The following is a 22,152-nucleotide window of genomic DNA, read 5'->3' as shown; positions in this document are numbered from 1 at the left end:
TCCTTATTTATGGGTCAGAGACCTAGAGGCCAATCTGCCCCATAAATCTGTTTGGTTTGGCACTCACCAATCCAGGGTTAAAATAATCTGAATTTCAACGTCCTCAGGCAGAGTATATGCTCTACAGCTTGGCGAAGAATCAAATCATTTTTTCCTTTGCTGGTATCTTCCCATGTTTATATGGATTACCTATGAATTTGAGGATCCCCTGGTCTAAGGGTTGGTGTATTCTCTTCTTTCTACATAGTTTCTGATTTGTGAGTTTTATTTTGCTTAGTTTTATTCTGCTTATTCAAATATTATAAGCTTCCTCAAATCCTTTAAGGAAGTAGAGTATAAATGATAAATAAAGAAATTGTTTTCTTCCCTGAGCAAAATGACCAAGATCAGTACAAGCAGCTGCATTTTCACGGCAGCCAATGGCCGGTCATTCCTCTGGTCATTTAGCCCCACCTGCTCAAGGGTTACTAAGACTAAAGGTTACTATACCATGGTGGGCTCGGCCATACCTTTCCCTCAAGCACAAACAAGAGAGAATTTCTTCCTTACTCGTGAGTGACGGGCCTGGACATAGTCACATGATGTCTTTTCTGTCTCTAGCACGTGTGACATAAATCTAGCTCTAGGTGCTCTCCCAAGGGCCGCAGGGCGCCAGTGGGGTGGGTCTGCCATAAGACTGCCTGAGTTGAAACCCTCATTCCACGCTAGCCCATGTTGTGAACTTAGGCCAGTATATTGGTGTCTTGATGCCTCAATTTCCTGCTTTATGAAGTGGGACAACAGCACCGCCTACTTCACAGGTTTGTGACGAGGATGAAATTAATACAGGAAATGACGTTAGTGTTTTCTGGTGCACCAGGCAAGTTTGCAGCGACTCAGTGGGTCCATTCATACAAAAGTGAGGCTCAGAGAAATTAAGTAGTTTGCCCACCTGGGTTTGTTCACAGAGCTAGCTGGCCAAGAAAATACCACACACCAGAGTGTAGCAAAGTCACTTAGAGGGCTACCTTTTCTCTTCCGTCCCATTATTATCTCTCATAAGTCCAAAACAGATTCAGCTCACTTAACCCTCTTCCACGCACCCCCATCCCTGTCAGGCAGCTAACAGAACACCACACAACTGAAGCTCCAACAATTACTAATATTTATTAGGTTGAGCTGAAATGGAGAGAGATTTGTGTAGGAGTGAGGCACGGGTTCCTTTCTCTGCTTTCTAGAAGCCCCTCCACTGCAAAGCTTAAGAGCAGACCTGGGGCCATCTGGCCCCTCCCCTAAGTTCCAGCTCCTTCACTAGCTAATCCTCCATGGCCCAGTTCAAATGGACTTTTAAGGACTTCCCCAGAAGACACGTGTTTATTGGTCCATCACCCCACTGTATAGCAACTGTAGTCTAAACAAATGATATCCAACATTAACTAAACACTTCACATTACATGTCCTAACGTGTTCACTTCTTACAACATGAATTATGAGATGATATCTCTATGATGCAGATACTATGGTTATCTTTTATAGATGAGGGATCTGAGACACAGATAAGTAACTCACCGGAGGTACATACAGAGCCATGATTTAAGCCCAGGCAAGGCCCTAAAGTCTTTGCCATTCACTTAGTATAGAATTTTTCATAATGGTATCTGTCTGTGTCTATTTCTCCCACACTAAGTTGGAACTACCTAGGACTGTCCTTGTCGCATAAATGACTCCTGCTGCTGAACCCTAGCTTAAAGAATTATAAAGGGATGGGGCACCTGGGTGGCTCAGTGAGCTGGGCATCTGCCTTTGGCTCAGGTCATGATCCCAGTGTTCCTGGATCGAGCAGACTCCCTGCTCAGGGGGGAGTCTGAATCTCTCTCTCCCTATACCCCCTCCCTTGGGTCATGCTCTCTCTCTCTCTCTCAAATAAATAAATAAAATCTTAAAAAAAAAAAAAAAGAATTAAACAGGGATCCTTCTCACCTACTTGAATCAAGGCCTACATGCACACCTTTCCCCACTGAGTCTGCTGGCATCTGGCTAGCAGAGCCCACCCGAACCCCTGCAGCAATGGAGAGCAGAAAATGCATCCTGACACCACAGGAAGGACCGAAGTAAAAGGTACATTAATGGGGACAAAAACAAGCCAGTGGAGTGATTAATTTGGCCTCCCCTTCAATATTATGTTTACACAAGTTGATTATATAGCACTTAATTACTAATTTGCCCTACTTAAACCAAGAGTGCTTTTAATTTTTAATGAGATAAGGGAAGAAGATGCCTTTACTTAGTAAGGAGAGCTATTTTATTTCCTTCTCTTGTTTGGCCCAGCCAATTAATAACATTTCTAAGGAAATGCATCCCTCTCATGAATTCTTTCTCCCCACCATCTTCCCGACCTCCCAGGTTTACAAAGAGATGGAAACAGACAACAGGCCACTTAGAAACAAATCAGCTTCACCTTCTGATCTGGCTGGCTGGGTCAGGAAAGGCCTTGTGAAATGTAGAAACATGGGACCTATAAATGGTGCTATCTGATTCTTGGAGCATGGGGTACATCTTTCCCAGAAACCATGAGTTGGTAGTTACCGACAACACAGAACACAGCCATGGGCGTCCAAACAAGCCAATCCCCTATGATCCTGCATTATTTCCTGGATGTGAATGTCAGGTAATTTTAAGAACACCCCAGGGCAAGTCCGAGATTGGCATCAGATCTGGACTTGACTGTCAGCTCTGCCGCTTACTGTCAGAACACGGACACATGACTTAAACTTCCTGAGACTGGGCCGGCACCTGGGTGGCTCAGTCGGTTAAGCATCTGCCTTTGGCTCAGGTTGTGAACCTGGGACACTGGGATCGAGGCCCGCATTGGGCTCCTTGCTCATCAAGGAGTCTGCTTCTCCTTCTATCCCTCCCTCCTCTCATGCTCTCTCTCTCTCTCTCTCTCAAATAAATAAATAAAGTCTTTTAAAAAACTAGAAAAAAAAACCTTCCTGAGACTCAGTTTCCTTACTGTAAAGGTGAGGTGAAAAATCTAACTTTTGAGAATTAAGTACCATCGTTATAACACCTTAGCACAGTGCCCTGCTCAGAGAACCTGCAGGACAGTATTAGTCATTTTTTTAGTGGAGGTACGGCAGGAAAATGGAAGCAGGAATAAAGGAGCACCTTTTGAGGACCCTAGGATGTCTGTCCTTGTCTGCTGTGGCTTCTCCATAAGTCTCATTCGGATAGCCTCGCCATAATGCCGTAAGGAGCCTGCCCCAGAATGTGAACGGATACCCAGACTCTTTCACCGAGAACACTGCAGTGTGAATGTTCTGATGCAAGTCCCTCACCTCATCACCAATCAGTGACAAACCATTCACAGATGAGCCTCTGGTCCATAGTAAACCTAACAGCCCAGCTTAGATGCCTGAATTGGTCCTTTGTATGTGCTCCTGAAGACCCCTTGCCTACCCTTCTCTGGGCCTTGCCGGTCTCACTTGTACCAAATGTATCAATGAGTTCCCGCTAAGTCCAGCCAATGAGGAAGCCAGCTGTAAATCAGAGAGTGGGAGGAAAATGAGGTCAGTTACTCAGTTTTCCTTCCCGAGTCACTGGCAAACAGGCTGACTCAGTAGTCTCCACACAGGCCTCTATTCTGGAGTTCTAGAAACTGTACTCTTCACCTCTTACGCTCCAACTGTTACAAACCCCAGGGTACCACATCCTCCCTCGTGACTTCTCCATGCCCTGGTCTACAGTCTTGTACAGAGTCCCTCTACTAAATTCTCTCCGATTATCCTAATATGAAAGTGCCTTCTGTGCAGGTGTAGACTAACACAGTGACATTTTTAGGTATATCTAAATTCTAGTGGTCTATTTTTTAAACAACTAGTTATTTATTTATTTATTTTTAAAAGATTTTATTTATTTGTATTAGAGAGATTGAGCCTAAGGCGGGAGGGTCAGAGGGAGAAGCAGACTCCCCAGTGAGCAAGGAGCCCAATGCGGGGCTCAATCCTGGTGTCATGACTTGAGCCAATGGCAGACGTTTAGCCAACTGAGCCACCCAGGTGTTCTGTAAACAACTAGTTTTTTAAACCGGTAGTAGGTTCTTTAAACAACAGCAATCACACTCAGCCCCAGAAGAATCCATTTTCATTCATGACAAAGCTGAATAACCCTTCGCTTTGAAGTCCTAAGCCAAGCCTTGGATTCCGGCTCCATCCCTTTCAGCCACTGGCTCTGTTTGGTAGGTCATTTCACCTCTGCCGCCTCCCTTGTAAAATTATTCTAACAGGATAGGAAATGTCCTCATATATGACTTTAAATGTCGTATCAAATTTCTAAATGTTCAAATTTCTTGGCTATGCATATTATGAAAGACATGCCATTCCACTTTCTGAACACAAGGTTCTTTCCTAAGCCTCATTGCAGAGTTCCAAATACCTCAGATAAACAAATGCAAAAAAATTTTTTCTTTCTTTTTGAATATTTCTTGATCACTTGCCTCCATGTTGCAAGCAAAACTCTTTCATTGACCTCAGTACACCCTCTGTACATCCCATGACCCGGAATCCAACTTTGTCCAATGGAACGTGGTATGTAGGTACGTATGTACGTGTGTATGTATGTGAGTATCTGTGTGTATCATCTTTTTGGGCCTTTTCCCAATTAAGAAAAATTCCTGACTTACCTAAAGTTCTTGTTTTTCCTGGTCTCCTATTTAGGTCCACAACCCAATCTATTGTTCTGAACACTAAGCTCATACATCAGGGGTCTGCTCTTCATGAGTTATGAGTAGTGAGAAGGAAAAAAAAATTATATCCAACTTACTCATTTCCAGTTTATTCCAAAAGGGGATTTTATTATGGATGACCATTACAATAGGAAATCAATTACTTGCAAGCCTTTGTTTCCACAGAAAGATCTTATACAGCTTTTTAGATTTGCACCAGTATGAAACAAATAGTACCTTGAACAAAACAAAGTTAAATAGTTTGGTAAACTCTATTTTTACAGTTCTGTAACCCTTCTAAGTTTCTAAAGGTCTCAGTTGAAGTTTGGCCCTTGTTTGCTGTTATAAAAAGTCCCATTCTTAAGTTGCTAACTAAAAAAAACGGGAGGGACATACTTGGGGAAAAAAATGTTTGTTAGCTTAAATCTTTGTATTAATAACAATAGCATAAAAAGTGTCTCTTAATTAAAGCTCTGAATTAGTTCAAGTGCTTTCTGTATCTACCTCCTTAAAAAGTAAATATAGGTGGATCATGATTAAAAGGAAATAAATAAAATAAAATAAAATAAAAATAAAACAATACAGGTGGGCAGGGTGTGAAGTCTTTCCCAGGCAAAGGAATTAGAAAATTTCCAAACCAAAGAGGGCATACTTCCTATTTTTTATTTCTAAACCTGATACCCAAACAGTGAGGACAAATGTGTGCTGTTGAGAATTTCTGTAAACCACACCACCCTGAGAAGGGCAGCTGCACTGCCATGCTGAAATCCATGCCTTTCCCAGGCAAAGTGTGTATATTTACTGGGATATGGTTTGATGGAATAAAAAGAACATGGACTTTGCATCAAGTACATCTTGATGTTTTAGAGTCTCATCTGCACACCAGGGACTGTCATACCCTCACTTGATCCACAAAGAGTCTATGAATGGTAAGGGATGGAAAGTGACAGGCTCTGCTCCTACATCACCCTGGAAGGAGCAGCAGAGTCAAATGTTATATACTCTCTACTGAAATAATTAGAATTTTGAGCTAATGTTTTGACTTTCATACCCATAATTCCATTCTGCAAAATAGATTGGAACAGGAGATTTACAATTAATCAGAATCTGAATACGTCACCTTTTTTATTTTTTGAGAGTGAGCGATACTTGAAAAGAGAAGAATGTACTGTTAACCAGGTGTGGCAATAAGTCTAATGAATGTTAGAGCCAGCATCACATTCTTAATTTAATCCTTCTTTAAACTACTAATTCTCATTCCAGGATTTTCTGTTGACTTTCTATGAGGCATTGACATGTGGGACAGGACACTCAGAAAATTCAATCAGAAATCTGAATCTATTTAATTAGGAACCAGAATCTTGTATCTCCAGAAACACACGCTTAAGCAGCAAAGGGCAAAAGGCTACTAAAGAAAGTTGATAATATCAGGACCATATGTGAAATGAATAGGATTATAAAGGGCCTCAGGATGAAAGCTAGATGGAACTAAAATTCACAGCAGTAGACTCCTCGTATGAGAGAAATGGGAGCCCTGGATTTTCATCCACCGTCGGTGGGAGGATAAGCCATTAATATGGATCCGAATTCTAAAAGTTGGGAAACTTTTCAGCCAAACAATTATATCTCCCTAATTTATTTTATGGAAATAATTTAGGGTATCTGCAAAAATTCAGCTACAGAGATGTCAGCTGCTGCATTCTTTAAAATAACAGACACAAGGTAAATATTTAAAATGAGGGGATTGCTGAAATAAGCGGATATAGCCCATGGGATATAAAATTATGCGACCCATAAAAATGACAAATAAAAATGTTTACTACATATTTTTGGGTGGGAGAAGAACTACAGAAGATGATACATTGTATGAACACATTTTTGAAATTTAAAAAAGTGTAAAGCGGTTTAAAATTATGTATAAAAATACTAGAAGTATGGGGCGCCTGGGTGGCTCAGTGGGTTAAGCCGCTGCCTTCGGCTCAGGTCATGATCTCAGGGTCCTGGGATCAAGTCCCGCATCGGGCTCTCTGCTCAGCAGGGAGTCTGCTTCCTTCTCTCTCTCTCTGCCTGCCTCTCAGTGTACTTGTAATTTCTCTCTGTCAAATAAATAAATAAAATCTTAAAAAAAAAAAATACTAGAAGTATAAAAACCAGAGTCTTACATACTGGCAATTTTAGGCTAGTAAGATCAATGTGTTTGTATTTTTTTTTCAGCTTTGCTGAATTTTCTTACTTTTTCCCAATGAACACAACTAATAATTTGTAACCCAGGAAAAAGGGGGGGGAGCAAATGAAGAGAGAATGTGCCAAGAAATGGGATGGTTCCCAATTTCCAAACATCCCGTGATGTGTCAGTCTCTTCAAACCTCTAGCAATGAAAATCACGATCATCAGCCTCACTTTGCAGAACGTAATCAGGCAAGTAGCTTGTGACAGAAAGCCAGACAGATCTCAGACTCACAGAGAGCGGGCTCCCACAGAGTAAGACAGAACGGAGACGTACTGGGTCATACATGAGATCACAGGCTTTGCAGCACAGAACAGGTGATGAAGAGAACTGGCTCTGAAGGAAGTAAACTTTTTTTTTTTAAAAAAGAATAGGAGAGGCTTCAGCGAAGCCATGCGGATGTCTGTAAGGCCTGACCTCCAGGCCAGACCACTGTGGTCAGTGCGGATGGTTTCCCTTGTGGGCGCACATCACAGCAAGGGTGAGTAATCACGGCTCTCAACAGGCCACTTACACGAATTGGTCTGCAAGACACAGGAGTCTGTCTGGAACGTGACAAGGAAAGCTGATGGTGGGAACACACGGAGTCAATGGTTTACAGAGGTGGCAACCCTCACGCCATGGGGGGGGAGAAAGGTTTTGATTAATTGGTTGATTCCAAGGGTTTATTTTCTTTATAGTGGTACGTGCCTTACATTGATCGGGAATTCTTTATCTCTTGTTACAGTCCCCTTTTGCTGATTTCTGTTTCAGAGGCTGACTGCGCTGCTTTTTTTGGGGGCGGGGGAGTAAGGAGCAAATGTCCACATAAATAGCACTGTTAGAATTAAAGCTTTTTTTGAATAAATAGATTGGGAACAACAACAAGAAAGCTTTGTCTTTTAAGATAAGAAATTACAGAAAGCTGATGACATCTGCAGGAGCTTGAAGGAAGCAGAAAATGGAACGTCATTTTGTATTTCTGCCTCTGCCATTCCACTGAGTTTTCTTTCATAGCATCTTGAAACTGGTTTCTCGTTTCACGTGTCCTTTGCATTTCTTCAAACTTCACTACTATCTGTGCTTAGAGAATGTGAGCACATTGGTATTTCATGAACTTTTTTTTTTCCCCCCAGTTTGTTCCTTTTCCAAGGAGCAAAAAGGAGGGTTTTCTGGGAGCCTAAAGAAGGGTTATGGGTTGCTCCCAACTTTCTAATCACTATTATTTGCTTTCTAGGACATTCAGAATTAGAGAATCATTTCATAGTGTATGGACAGCCAAGGGAGTGATAAGGGGTGACTTCTGGGAGATCAGGAGAGGTCAGATAGAGAGGTCACAGAGGTCAAGACTGCCTGGATTCCATATTCCAGTGAATAAAAGGAGGAAGGAAGATGCCCCCTTGAGTCTCCTCCCACTTACTCAATAGTTGATCTTTTACCATGAGGTGGCATCTCTGTGGTTTGATTCCATTCTACTGATTAAGCTACAGATCTGAGCTATCTGTGAACATAACCATGCCATGGTACCTGCCACACTATCTATTGGAATAGAGTTTTGAAAACTACTAAATGGAGAACACCATTTCTAGAGAGAGACAACTCTTTAAGAATTATTAGTCATTCTAGTCTTTAATGCAGATGGATGGCTACATCAGTACCCTCTGTGGGATCCTCATTTGAAAGGGGGACTAACAGGAAGCTTTTGATGTCTAAGGTATGGGAGGGCAGGAAGGAAGCAGGAGGTAGTGGGAGAGAGAGACTATGAGGATGGCCACATGAATGAATAAAAGAATAAGAAGTGGAGGCCAGGCACTGTTGGCAGGCTTTAAAATGTGAAATAGTAATGGCCCCCATGCTGACTAATCTCTCCCCTTAATATTCCACCAGAACATTCTACCCACGATCCCTCTTCATCTGATAAAATTTCCCCAGGATTGCAATAGACAGACAGGTTTTCAGTTATTATAAATAATAAAACTGCAATTCTAAATCTTTCTGACCTATTGCTATCACTATAGGAAGGCAGAGGGCTCTACCCCTTACTCATGGGCCCAGAAAATCAGGAAACCCTGTCTTCCCTAAGATCTCTTTCCTAGGTCTGTAGTCTGGGTCTTCTAAACTCTTCCTAGTCTTTCATTCTTCTGGAGGAGATGAGTCTGGCAGGGTCTACCAAAGTCTGCGCACTATGGTAGTGTAAAGTGAAATCCTCCCTCCAACCACTGAATGTGTGGTCTATGAGAAGAGAAAGCAACATTGAGTTGCTGGCAGGAATTGCTCAGCTTTCTTACAGGAAGGGGTAGCAGGCACCTTGAAGACCAAGCAGGATCTCTCAAGTTCAAAGGACGAACTGTACTGAAGTTCTAGTTGAAAAATATGAATCACAGGGAGAAAGCAAATCTATCGATTTGCCAGAGCCTTCAGCTCATCCCCAGACCTGGGGCACATGGGGTTGGTGCCTCTTCTTTGGAGAGGGGTGAATGAAGACAGGCCTAAGTGCATTTACATTTCCAAAGTGGTTCTGAACATCATCGCTATAGCGATGTTGATAATTATACTTGGGGCTCATTCAGGTCATTAGAGTTTTCAAGGCTCTTTATCTCAATAGTCCCACACGAGTGGCAATTTTAAAAAGGAAATAAGCAAATTAAGCAAATACCTGGAGAGGCCAGGTGACACTGCCTGAAGACAACAGCAAGCAAGCACAAGGGTCAAGATGACACGGTTCTTTTGGGGATACAAGGACAGATGAGCTTTCAGGGCTCTCTCAGCTGGGGACTCTCTTTACTAGATTATAGCGTCTCCTAGAAATTCTAGTCACATGGGGCTCATACTTCTTTGGTTTTAACAGGAGAGAGGAGCTTGTCTTTAAAATGCTGTAAGACTTGCAGCTGCTACTCGAATCACCAACCCCAATATTCGATGCACCCTATCTAAGATTCTGTTCCAGAAGATTCACAGAAAATCTCATGTACTGACGATGATGTCAGTGCGGAATTAAGTTCAGTTTCCACTTAGGGAAAGATGTGAGCGGAATCGTCTTGGAGCTAGAAACTCCAGACTTGACCAAGATATCACTGAGGTCCCTAAAGTCACGGTATTGCATTATCTATCTCATGAAGCAGGCCCCCTCCCACACTACTCTTTGTTCAAGCTGCAGACTGACTCCTGATTTGTGAGCGACGGCATTTCTTTTCAGAAAACACAGCTTTAAACATTTAGGAAGCCAAAAACAATTTTTAACACAAAAAGAGAGAGAAAAAATAAAGTGAACAAAGTATAAAAAGAATGAAAAATCGGGAAGGGATATAGATCCAGAGGACCTCAGTTTCAATTTTGCGTCTGCCCTGTATTAACTGCAGTCTTGGGAAAATTACCGAAAACCCCTCGGAGCTTTGGTTACCTCTATACAGAACACAAGAATGAAAACATCTTCTCTTCAGGCGGAGAGGCCATCAAGATCAATGAGATGCCTTAGTCCGCCCATGCCACTGTAATGCAGTGCCATAGACTGGGCATGTAAACAACAGAAACTTATTCTCTCACGGTTCTGGTGGCTGGACACCCAAGATGAAGAGGCCAGCAGGGTTAGGTTCTGGGGAGGGCTGTCTTCCTGGTTTGCAAAGGGCCTCACTTGGCAGAGAAAGCCCCAGTTCTCTGGTGTCTCTTCCTAGGGAAGGGCACTAAGCCCGTCATGCGGACCCCACCCTCACAGTTTCACGAGACCCCAATTACTACCTCAAAGACCCAATTTCCAAATACCATCACACTGGGAATTAGGGCTTTAACGCAGACACATGGGGGGACGTGTTCAGGGAACAATATGATGCCAGACTACGCAGGGCCCCTCGAAGCATCTCTATGGTTTTGGTTTAGCTACTACTTGTCCCTGGAAGGGCATCTCGTTGTGAGAACATCTCCATAAGTGGACCCATCAAAATACTAACTGACAAGTCATTGACAGTTCAACAATAAAGAAATCCATGCAGTGTTTTTGAGAGAATACCAGAAAATCCAGAAATTGTTGAGAATTGAACTGTACCAGTTGATTATAAACTTCAGTTAAAAGCCACTTAGCATTCATGACTTGGGAAAGGTATTTCACAGACATCGTTCCCCAGGTTTGGCCACTGTGCAGGACATCACACGTCTCAAAATGTGTACAAAGTGCACAGATAGCGAATTAGACTTGTGCACCTGTGTTTCTAACAGTGTCCCCTTTGGTTCTGTTACCTTTTTGGATCTCTATTGTCTAAACTCTGTTGCCCGTGTAGATTACAGATGCCAGGAAGATCACAGGAAGAGCTCCCAGCACAGTTACTAGTACACAAATAGCACTCTAGTGACTAGGTTTCTGGTGGAAAACCCGGCTTCTCATCCTGACCTGGAGACCATGGATAAGTCATTTAAGCTCTCTGAACAAATATTTCTTGAACTCTCTGTTGAGGCTGGGTAGCCAGACTCCTTGGTTCTGGCATTTACTAGCTCTTCCAACCAAGGCCAACTTATTTCACTTCTTCATGCCTTAACTTCTTCAACTATAAAACGGGAATAATGGGACTATGTGTACATTCCTGATCTAGAGAAAGAACTCAAATGTACTCCTTATGATTATTACAGATAAAGAAATGGAGTGAAGAACAAAATGGTCAGATCACAGAGCTAAGGAGGCAGTCAAGACAGGATCTGAGCCCAGGCAGCCGGAGTCCTCCTCTGCTGCTTCTCCACCTTTTCATGAACCCATTGTTAATATTATTATTTTATCACTCAGAGTCTCTCCATAAAACCTACGTATGAGATGTCTTTTGCAATTTGGTGGCAGGAAAAGCCTTGTCTCCCACAAGAAACTAACATTTCCTCTTTTTTGAAAACAAGAATTACGCAATTTATCATGGGTTCGTTTTTTGTCTTGGCTGCCAGGAAGCTCAGAATCAAATTCTGTGCTCCATCACGGCCACTGAGTTATTTCCTTCTTCCTAGATCTTTGTTCCTTATTTTCCTCTTTAATTCTTCTTCTTCTTCTTCTTCTTCTTCTTCTTCTTCTTCTTCTTCTTCTTCTTCTTCTTCTTCTTCTTCTTCTTCTTTTTTTTTTAACACATTCTCATTTGTATCCCTTATTGATAGAGCCCTCGAAATTATTTGGAAAGTGGTGGGCGGAGATGAAATAAGCAAACAGAAATCTGAAATTTACATGAAACACTGACATTTTTAAACTTACCTGTGTCATTTGCTACAAGAAATTTTAGAAAAAGGTCAACAGGAAATTAAAAGAAATAATTTAAGAGCTATTTTAAAGGAGAAAACAGAAAACTAACAGAAAAACAGAATGACCAACACTAACAGAGGCCAAGTCAAATGAAAACCACAATAAATATGTCTGAGGCTAGAAGTGTTTGTGCTTTCCCTGGCTGGAACCTATCATTTCTTAATTATATCCTATGTGTGTTTTGCAAGATGTGAGCTGCTGTTGAGAGGAAGGATAGCCTCAGACAGGGGAGGAGCCACGTCCCACCCCTTGGTCCTTACATACCTGTACAGAAGCGAAATCTCCCGAGGCACAGGCACCCAGAATAGCAGCGCCCACAAGAACAGACTCCACCTCTTGCGACAGGACCACAGGCATGCCTGCACAGGACAAGGCACACCTCGGTTAGGGAGCCAGCAACAGAAACACCTGACATGATGTGGCGTGAAGGCCACGGTGGGCACCCTCTGCCTCCTCCCCAAGTGCTCAGGTCCCTGGACTGACCTGATTCTAAAGGATTTCACAGCCTGCGTCTGCTGGTAAGGCAGCCAGGAGCCCCAAGGGACCCGCCACCCCATGTATCAACTCATGAGACCTCTTTGCCCAGGTCTCCCAGGCTCCTGCTAGCTGCTACCTGCCATTTGGTTCAAGTTCCCTTCAACAAACACTTCTTGAGTCCCTCATGGAGCGCGGCGAATACAGAGATGGATCTGACCGGGTCCAGCTATCGGGGGCTCAAAAAGATGGTGGATAAGAAAGAGATAACGACCATGCTGGAGGTTGGTTCTCCAGCTGAGATGCACTAAGAATGGGGAAGAGTAAGGGAGTGTAACTAATCCTTCTGGCAGCTTCCTATTTCTCTGCCTATAAGCCTCGGACCTGATGCCCACCCTGACTGTCCCCTCCTCTCCTGGCCATGCTAGCCTGGCCTCCTTGTTTTCTTGAATCAGCTTCAGGGCACTTGCCCATGCTGTTCCTTCTGTCTGCGTCACTTCCTCCCAGATGCCCACACAGCAACTCCCTCTGTGTCCTTCGTGTATTTGTATAAACACCCATTTCTCACTGCGGCTATCCCGACCCACGACTCCCCGCCCCCCCCACCCACCCACCCCCATTTTCTCAGCATCTTCCAACACTGCATGATTACTTATCTTGTTTACCATCTGTCTCCCCTGCTAGAACAGAAGCTCCGTGAGGCCAAGCACAGGGTCTCGGCCACAGCTGAACTGAGACTAGTTAACCACGATCTAGCACATGGTAAAGGGCTTAAATGGTGAAAGAACCCATGTCCCGGAGAGGGAATGGAGGTTCACCAGAAAGGCGATGGGCATTATGGAGGCATCTGAAGGATGGACAGTGGTCCACCAGGCAGCAAGAAAGTCCTCCACATGCCAGCTCCTGGAAGTGGAGGGTTCACAGTGGGTTTAAGGTGAACAGAAAGAATTTAGAAGTCTCAGGATTTTCCATGTGTGTATATATGTATAATATAAATAAAAAATGTACAAAATGTAAGTATAAATGCATTTGCTAATCAGGAGGTGGCAGCAGACTCCACAGAGGTAAGCTCTGTAGCCAGACCTGAAAATCTTCTACTCTAGACAGAAGACTGACTTTTCCAAAGACTTGTCTTCCTGTCTTTTCTGGGAAGAGCTCCCTGACACATTCACCCTGGGGGGTGGGGGGCTCCCACTACCTCCTGACTCCTCCTGCTATTCCCAGGCTGGGTCAGCTGCCCAGGCCACCTGGACAAAGGGCGGAACTGAATCACCACCACCACCACCACCACCCCCCCCCCCGCTACAGCCCAGGGGGCTCGGGAATACCAGATCCCCAGACCGCAGGGCCCACCTGAGATTCTGCTGGAAAGTATTGGGGGCGGGGTCTCTGGGAAAAGCTCAGAGCCAGTTCACTGGCCCTGGGTCTTTCAGAAGTTAAAGGTTTAGCTTCGGTTTCCCAGTGTGTAAAATGGTGATGAGAGTAAGTCTTGTTACACCCATGTGTGGTGAGGATTCAGGAGAGATGCACCCACGGGGCTCAGCACATCTCTAGCCTCTGTCAAGCCCTTGAGAACGGTGGCGGCTACCATCCCAATGAAGACTGATGGCGAGTGAAGGCCTTTTATGTGCACTTCAGCTGGGCTGGAAACGGGAACAGTGGGAAGGGACAGCGCAGGTGCCCACCCACTATCTAGAGGGGAAGGACAGACACCGGCCCGCCCAGAAGGGCTGTGTTGGCCAAATCAGGAGAGCACTGCATGCCTTTGCAGAATCCAGGGATCACGTGGACGGGAGAGTGACTGCGGCCATCCCTGTGGACCCAGCCTCTATTAGAAGACAGCAAACACCTCCAAACGCCATTCACCTTCCAGCCCGTCCTGACCTTGTCAAAACCCTAACAAGCTCTGAGCAGGAAGGAGTGACCTGCAGTGTTCCCTCCCTTTGGGAACAGGAAACCAGAGTGAACCTGATGAATCCCCCATCAGCTCTCCAGCTGCACCCTAAGTTATCCAGAGCCAGACGGGGAGAGTTTGAATTCTGGCTTCCTTGCTGATCTAGCTGTGTGAGCCGGGGCCAGTTACTGGACCTCTTTGTCTCTGTTTCCCCATCTACAAAATGGGGTTAAAAATTCACCACCCTCTAGGGCTTCTCCAAGGATATTGTAGGCAAGGCACTTACAATACTGCTTGGGTTGGAGAAAGCACTACATTAGCATTAGCTGTTAGGATTCTTAGTATTGACCTGATCTCTAAAGGCTCTTTTCACCCCGGCCTCCCTGGGGGCTGAGGTGTGGAGGGAATCCAACTCACTGCTTCCACGTCTCCTTCAGATCAGTCCCTGCCCACCTCCAGCCTCTGTGGGTCCAGGGACACTGGCGTGGGTAGACCTCATCAGTGGCTCGCTTGTTCTCATGGTCATGTCCTTGACCAAGCTCTAGTCCAGCAACCTCTTTACATAGCCCCTCAAGTCTCAGGTTGGTTAGGTCCCTGCCTAGACCCTGCAAGCTTCGGGGTGGTAAGACTGTGGGTGGCCCCAGGGGGCTGCCTGGTCATTGGGGTTTCCCTACAACCCACCCACACCTCTGCAAGTAGACTCTTTGTTGGACTTTCCTCTAAACCTCGAGTGTGTCAACTGTTCCCTGCCAGGCCCTGCCTGGGCTTGACTTACACTGACACCAGCATCCTCTGGTCCCCAGTCTAGTCTCTGGACATTGGGCAGAGTACCCAGAGCACTTTCTCTCTTTGCCATGACCCTTTTGGCAGGACGTTAGTGTTCTCCTTTGCATCCTCCCCCCCGCCAAGCCCAGTGCTTGGTACACTGGTGTGCTCAGAGATGGCCTCTGACTTGAATAAATGGAAGGACAAATGATGAAAATACTGAACAAGACAGAATGGGGGAAACCCTCGCTGTAACTGCCAGAGCTGAAAAAACAAAATTCAGATGGAGGAACATTTAGTCCCAAGTCAATGGGGGAAACCTACAATTACTTAGTACACACCAAGTATTTCTTGAAACCACAGTGAAACTAACTGCCAGAGGTCCAGGGAGATTCTTCCGCCTCACGTAGAAGACATTTTCCCAAGTTGGCAAAGCCCCAATCTCTCTGCTTGCACAGAGGAGCCTGCTCCCCAAATGGCAAAGATTTGCTTACAAAATATTAAACTGCTTTTTTTTTTCCCCTCAAACACACTTTTTTTTTTTTTTTTTTTTTTGCATGGGGCTGCTTTAAGGGAAGAAGCGAATGGACATGTATTGAAACTGACTTTGAGCCCCCACAGAGCTTGGTGCTCACATACCCACCAGCGGGTACTTCTCAGCGGGACATATGAGAGGAAGAGAATATTCTTTCTTTCAGAAGAGGACAGCGAGGCTCGGAGAGGTAAAGCAATTTGCCCAAAGTCACAGAGGGGATCGCTTGCTGTTTCCATGACTGCACACGGTCTCCAGAGAATCTTCTAAGTCCCGTCGTGTTTGCGACAGGTATCCCTAAGACTCCAGTAGGTCCAAAGAAAACTAGAGCAATTACAATGTTGAAAGGCATCAAAGACGCTACCTACCCACCCGCCGCTGTGTACGTGCCTTTTACAGGAACAGATGCAAATGTGTTCTTTTCTCCGAGCGCTGGGTGAAGGCGAGGAAGAAGGCAGCTCTGCCTGGAATGTGAACTATTTTATCTGATGCATTAATGAGTTGAGCAGAACCCAAAGCATCTAAAGGCAGATGCACTTTGCCATCACTTGTCAGTCACAGCTTTCCAAAGCAGAGGAATTCTAGCCAAAGAAAAGGTCCCTTTGTCTGGAACTGGAACTGGTCCGCAGCCAGAGACAAAGGGTCCAGTTTCAATCGGAATCCAAATAACGATGAACAGCCTTTTCATTTAACAGCCTGAAGACCAGTTTCCAAAGCAGAACTTTCTGTAAAGCTGCTGCACCCCCTACTTCTGAGTCAGCTCAGGGATGTGAGGCCTGGAAGAGGACCCACTTTCATTAAGGCGGGAGCCACAGTGCAGGGTCAGGACCCAGGGGCACTCAGACTGCTCTGCTCTCTTGGGCCCTCTGCCCCATTTCCCGCAGGTGATGTGTTAGACCAGGGGGATCTTCTCCTGCACCCAGATAGGAAGGCTTTGTGGTTTTGAGAGGGCAGCAAATTGGGAAGTCACTCACAGATCACATTTTAAAGGGGTATCTTATCTGACCCACCAGCTGACTTTTAGATAAAATGTGGTTATTGGTTTTCTCTTGGGGAAAATTACAAGGTAATTGGGCTCCTTTTTAAGGTCTTTCTACTTTTTGCCTCAGAATGGCCCACATCCATAGGCTGTAGACTCTTTGGTAAAGAAACAGTAATCATCACTTGATTACAAACTGCTCAGAAAAGCTCAGAAACCTGGATGGGCAGTGCAGTGTAGGGGGCACTGGGGCTAGACACTCCCGGGTCACGGTCCTAGTGCCACCCCTCCACTCTCACTGATGTCTGACTTCGGACAAGCAATTTTACCGACCTCCCTGAGCCTCAGTTTATTTGTCTCTAAGATGGCACCAATTTCTACCTCACAACAGTTCATGAGGTTTAATATATAATGACTCTAGCATCACACAGTGGGAGTTTGGTTAATGGTAGTAATTTCCATACTAACATTCTGATATATTTACCCTGGGACTAGGTGCTTTTTTTGGAAAAGTCCTCTGGCTTGTGCCTCAGTCTTCTTACCTCTATCTAAAATGGGTATAAGTATATTAATTAGCATTAATAAGCATATTAATTAGCAATTAATTTGTCTCACAAAGGACAAGGGTTAACTATGCCCTTGGCATTTGGTAAAGCTCTCCTTTGCAGGGATCTGCATGGTCTGGAGGGGGCACTGGTGACATGATGAGGCAGCATCCAGGGCAGGGACCTTGACCCACCCAATTGCCAGGGAAGGAGCCCATGGGATGGGGAAGAGCAAGAGACCATGACGAAGAGATGCCATTGAAGGGTGGGCTCATGTCACGCTTGAGCTGGGGCTGTGGGCAGGGTTCATTCCCCTTCTGCTTCCTTTCCCTTGTCCTGCTCTGGTGCTTGGCCATGATGTGTGGGTCCCAGGCTGGGGTGGGGAGGATGCCAGTCTCTAGGAGACACCATGGGAGAAAGGAGCAAGAGGCCTGAGGCCACGAGTTCCCAAGGGATGGAAGTCCAGGCTCGGCTCTGTAATACTAGCAAGCCTCTGGCCAATGGGGTCCCTTTCTTAAGGTCCAGGGATCTGCACAAGCAATCCTGCTCTGCTGTGCTCATATCACAGAGGAATCAGCCCATGACCCTAGATTTTCTCTGTGTCACACGCTATGAAAGAATCGTAAGATCTTGGGGTCTCAGGGCTCAAATTCCCATCTGCAGCCAGACCCCTGTTCCCACAGCAGTTGGCTCTGTCTTCTTTCTTCAAGACAGCTTCCTTGTCCCTTCCTTCTGACCACTTGCCCTGCCTCATCGCAGGTCCAAACCAGGGTGCAGTACCCCACCATGTCCCCATAAAACTCCATGTATTTCTTACTCTGAGCTCCTGCCACACTACGTTTGCAACATCCGTCTGTCCTTGTCAACAGACTTCGAGATCTTTGGGGACAGGAATCCTGTATTACTCGTCTCTGTCTCTTCAATATTCCCCACAATCGTGCATCAGAAGAGGTGCTCAGACAGTTTCAGAAGTGCTTAAATTACAACCTAGCTCTTGCTGACATCTCTCATCTTGTTTCTTGGGATTATTCAATCATTGGATTCACAGAGAAGTCACTTTCTCTATCATGACTATAAACACTTCACAGTTATCAAAAAGAAAGAAAATACATTTTTACCTAAAGATTCAAAATAATCTATGGGGCACCTGGGTGGCTCGGTGGGTTAGGGCCTCTGCCTTCGGCTCGGGTCGTGATCCTGGGGTCCTGGGATCGAGTCCCGCATCAGGCTCTCTGCTCAGTGGGGAGCCTGCTTCCCTCTCTCTCTCTGCTTGCCTCTCTGCCTACTTGTGATCTCTCTCTCTCTGTCAAATAAATAAATAAAACCTTAAACAACAACAACAACAACAACAACAACAACAAAATAATCTGGCACATCACCCCTAACCTCTGCTATTTCCAACCCCGTGCGGCCCTCAGCCAGGGACATCTGCTGCCAGGCCCCAAACGACCTATTCTCTTCCTCCCCAGACTCACCAGTGATGTCCGCATGCATCTGTACAAAAAGGGGATTCTTGCTTAGGCCTCCGCACAGGAAAAGCGTGCTGATAGAGTGTCCCCCCGCCTCCATGGCCTCTATGATGAGGCGGGTGCCAAACTGAAAGGGAAAAGCAGAAGAAAACATCAGTATAGCAGCGCAAGGAAAAGCTCTGGAGCATTCACTAAGTGCTTACCCAGCCCCAGACACCACACTGAGAGCTTTGCACACAGTCTCAGAGCGCTGAGGCTCCGAGAGTTAGGCTGCTTCTGATCACACAGTTAATGAAGTCGCAGGGCGGGAATTCCAACCGGGGCCCGTCTGACTCCAAACCTTCTTAATTGCTCTACCATGTGCTTCCACCAGTCGTTACACAACATTGGCAAAACCAACCGACAATGTTCACACAGTTAATATGAACGGGCTTCCCTGAGGCAAATAATTACGGAGTGTCCACTGTGGCCTGGATCCTCTAGCAGGGATGGGGGCTGGAGGAAGTGGCCAGGGGTCTCTGAGTCAGTCTTCCTGCCAGTGATAGGAGCTACAGAGGTTTGTTCTTTGGAAAAGGGTGCTCAATTACACCAGCAGCAGGAACAGGGGAAGAGAGCTCTAATCGCATGAAGTGAGAGTAAGACGTCAGACTGACAAAGGGCTACGCTGACCTTTGTTATCACCTGAAACCAGGTAGCGGTTCTCCAGAGATGTTTCAGGAGCCAGAGCCCATCCGCCAGTCCTTTGCGGTCTGGGATGTTGTGGAAATCACACATTCTGGCTTGCTTGTATTTTCGTTTCTGACCGCGTGTGCCAATATCTCCCTAAAATCTGCTATGCTCATCCTAGCTCAGTCTCCTCAACCCAGTCAAAATCGTGGATGCCTGGGAAAAGGACACCACCGTAGGGTTGCCTGGGTGAATGTTAATGTGCAATTCTTTAGTTTTAACTGGGCTACACAAACAGCTAACAATCTTAGTTTATCCGCAAGTTCAAAAACGAGAAGCTCATGAATCAAATTTACTTGCGTCAAGGATTAAAACCAAAAGATGAACTGTGACATTACTTCAGGAAGCTGCCACATGGCAATGGTTGAGGAAGGGGCTCTGGATGGAAGTGAGAGAGAACTGGTTTGTTTCTGGTGGAGAGAGAGCTCTTGAGGTGTTTAGAGAGTGATTAATTCTGAGGGATGACACAGTGCCAGGTGTGGACAAGGGGGTGAGTTGACAAAGCAGAGGGAGGAGAAGGTCAAGGATCTGGGAGGCCACAGATGGGGCAGCTACCAAGAAGAAGGCGGGTTGGGGCTGGAGAGAAGATGCGAGCCAGTGTCACAGACTTAATGACAGTGTTGCTGGGAAGGTGGTACCCAAGCGTGCGGAGAAGGAGGTAGTTCAGCATGAGGGCGGGCTGTATCAGAGGCTTAACCAAAGTGAAGGAGAGCGTTTGGGAATTAGTCAGGATGTCCCCCGACCACTGTCCCCTTGGGGTGAGATGTAGGGCAAGTGAAGCCTCTTTTGACCTGGCTGCTTGGAGAGCTGTCTCACCCGCGCCTGGGGGCGCCTCTGGGAGATGGAGTGGCTAGAAGGTGTTCTGGGGACCAGGGGTCATGAAATCCTGAACGCTGCGTAGTAAATTAGGAGAGACGGGGGCAGTTCGGGAGCAAAAGCACAGCAGTTCCAGCCCAGAGGCCTTCAGCTATTAGTGAATCTGGTAAGAATATGGATTAGGTAAAACTTGGGCCTCCAAAAATAATCCACAGATGTAGTGTGTTAGAAAAAAATTAAAACATGTTGTACCGTATAAGGCCAGATCCTGCTTATTGCATGTGGCTGATTACCCACAGATGTTCTTTCTTAAGCTTTTGGGGGGTCATGAACCCTCTTGAGAATATGATAAAACCTACCGACCTTTCCAGAAGAAAGTCACTGACAAAATGGCATAATAAATGATTTCGGGAGGCCTACAGACGCCCTGGCGTCCACCATGGATCAGTCAGTGTCTGTGGACAGCAGGACAGTCTAGTCTGCTGGAGGGGCAGCCAAGAGCATGACTTCTGAACTCAAGAACGCTAGGATGGCATTAGGACATTTCACCTCCTTCTTGAATCCAACCTGTATCCAACCTTTCTAAGACTCAAGCCTCATTTTTTTTTTTAAGTAATAGTAAGATCATATTCATGCATTGGAAAACTCCATGAATTGTCAGAAATGTTAGCACGCAGAAACAATTTTAATTGCGGTCTTAGATTTGATGAAATATCAATGCCTGCCTCGCAGGGCTGCTGTGGACAGTGTATGCACAGCACACCCAGGAGTGCCGAGTACATGGAAGGGGCCTGGGGGTGAGTGCCATTCTGGTTATTAGCTGTAGTCTAGGCACTCTGTTATGCACTTTGCTATCCTCGCTTGTCTTGGGATAAACTAAAAAATTGCACCTTGTTATCCCCATGTAGGGGTTACGGGATTTGCCTGAGGCAGTATGGTCGGCCTTGGGAGAGGATGGCTGTACCAAGCCTCCCCTCCAAACCCGTGGAAATACCAGGGGAAAATGGTATTTCCCATACTTCTAAAACCACAGACCTGCGGCTCACGTGATTAGCAGGCCAGAGCAGAGGGTAACACAAAGCACATTCCCTTGGGAAAAGGCAAAAAAAGTATCAGAACAAGAGGCACTCCTTTGGGAGGGGCTGAGACAGCCTGCGCCCACCCCCTTCACCCCCCCCACCCCCGGGGCATTGTTGGCTGGAATTTCCCACTAGGGCTGGCAGCTAGCAACAGGGCCTTCCCTTCGGGTGTCCCAGGCTCCACTGGGTGAAAAGTTCCACCCTCCTTAAATGCCCCGCCACAGGGCTTTGTGCTAAAATGATTTTGTGCTCACCTTTCTGGAAAAAATGTTTTCACAGAGAAATTTAAATTAAAATTAGGCTATTCCACTGGGAATGTACAGAACTAAATGCAAATAGAGAGACTTCAAATGCAAATAGTACTTTTTAAGGGTCTATTCTGAAAGGAAAACTATAGATGAACAGGCTATGGATAAACCGGTTGTCTGACAAGTCTTTCAATTAAGTGTGATCAAGAGAGAATTTTACTTCACGGAGAGTTTCGCACAGGCCTAAGTTAACTTCATTACAATGTCTCTTTCATTCTCTTCCTACAAAATACCAACCACAGATATCACGACAGAGAGCAATTTGTTTAACTTTAACGTATTCCCAGCAAGCAGAGGCTAGGGTAATCTTCGGAGCCAGTGAAACAAACAAAAAAAAATTTTTTTTATTCAAGTTGAACATCATGGGAAAATATCGGTGCTCAGACTCCTTCAT

The 22,152-nt window shown here is 45.5% G+C and overlaps 1 protein-coding gene across 21 annotated transcripts in view; it reads right to left on the bottom strand.

The window, feature by feature from the left end:
- FGGY (FGGY carbohydrate kinase domain containing) overlaps positions 1 to 22,152 on the bottom strand; it is a 399,594-nt gene that overhangs the window by 64,576 nt on the left and 312,866 nt on the right. For all 21 annotated transcript variants that reach the window (XM_082687728.1, XM_082687710.1, XM_082687717.1 and 18 more), the window contains 2 exons: positions 18,836 to 18,956; positions 12,436 to 12,530 (listed from right to left, as the gene is read on the bottom strand). In XM_082687728.1, the coding sequence (XP_082543854.1) occupies positions 12,436 to 12,530; positions 18,836 to 18,956 (216 nt within the window). The remainder of the gene's footprint in view (positions 1 to 12,435; positions 12,531 to 18,835; positions 18,957 to 22,152) is intronic.

This window comes from Mustela nivalis (genome assembly GCF_964662115.1).
Source record: "Mustela nivalis genome assembly, chromosome: 10".
Classification (NCBI taxonomy): Eukaryota; Metazoa; Chordata; class Mammalia; order Carnivora; family Mustelidae; genus Mustela; species Mustela nivalis.
The sequence above is the reverse complement of the archived record's forward strand: the minus strand, read 5'-3'. Positions and strand labels throughout refer to the sequence as shown.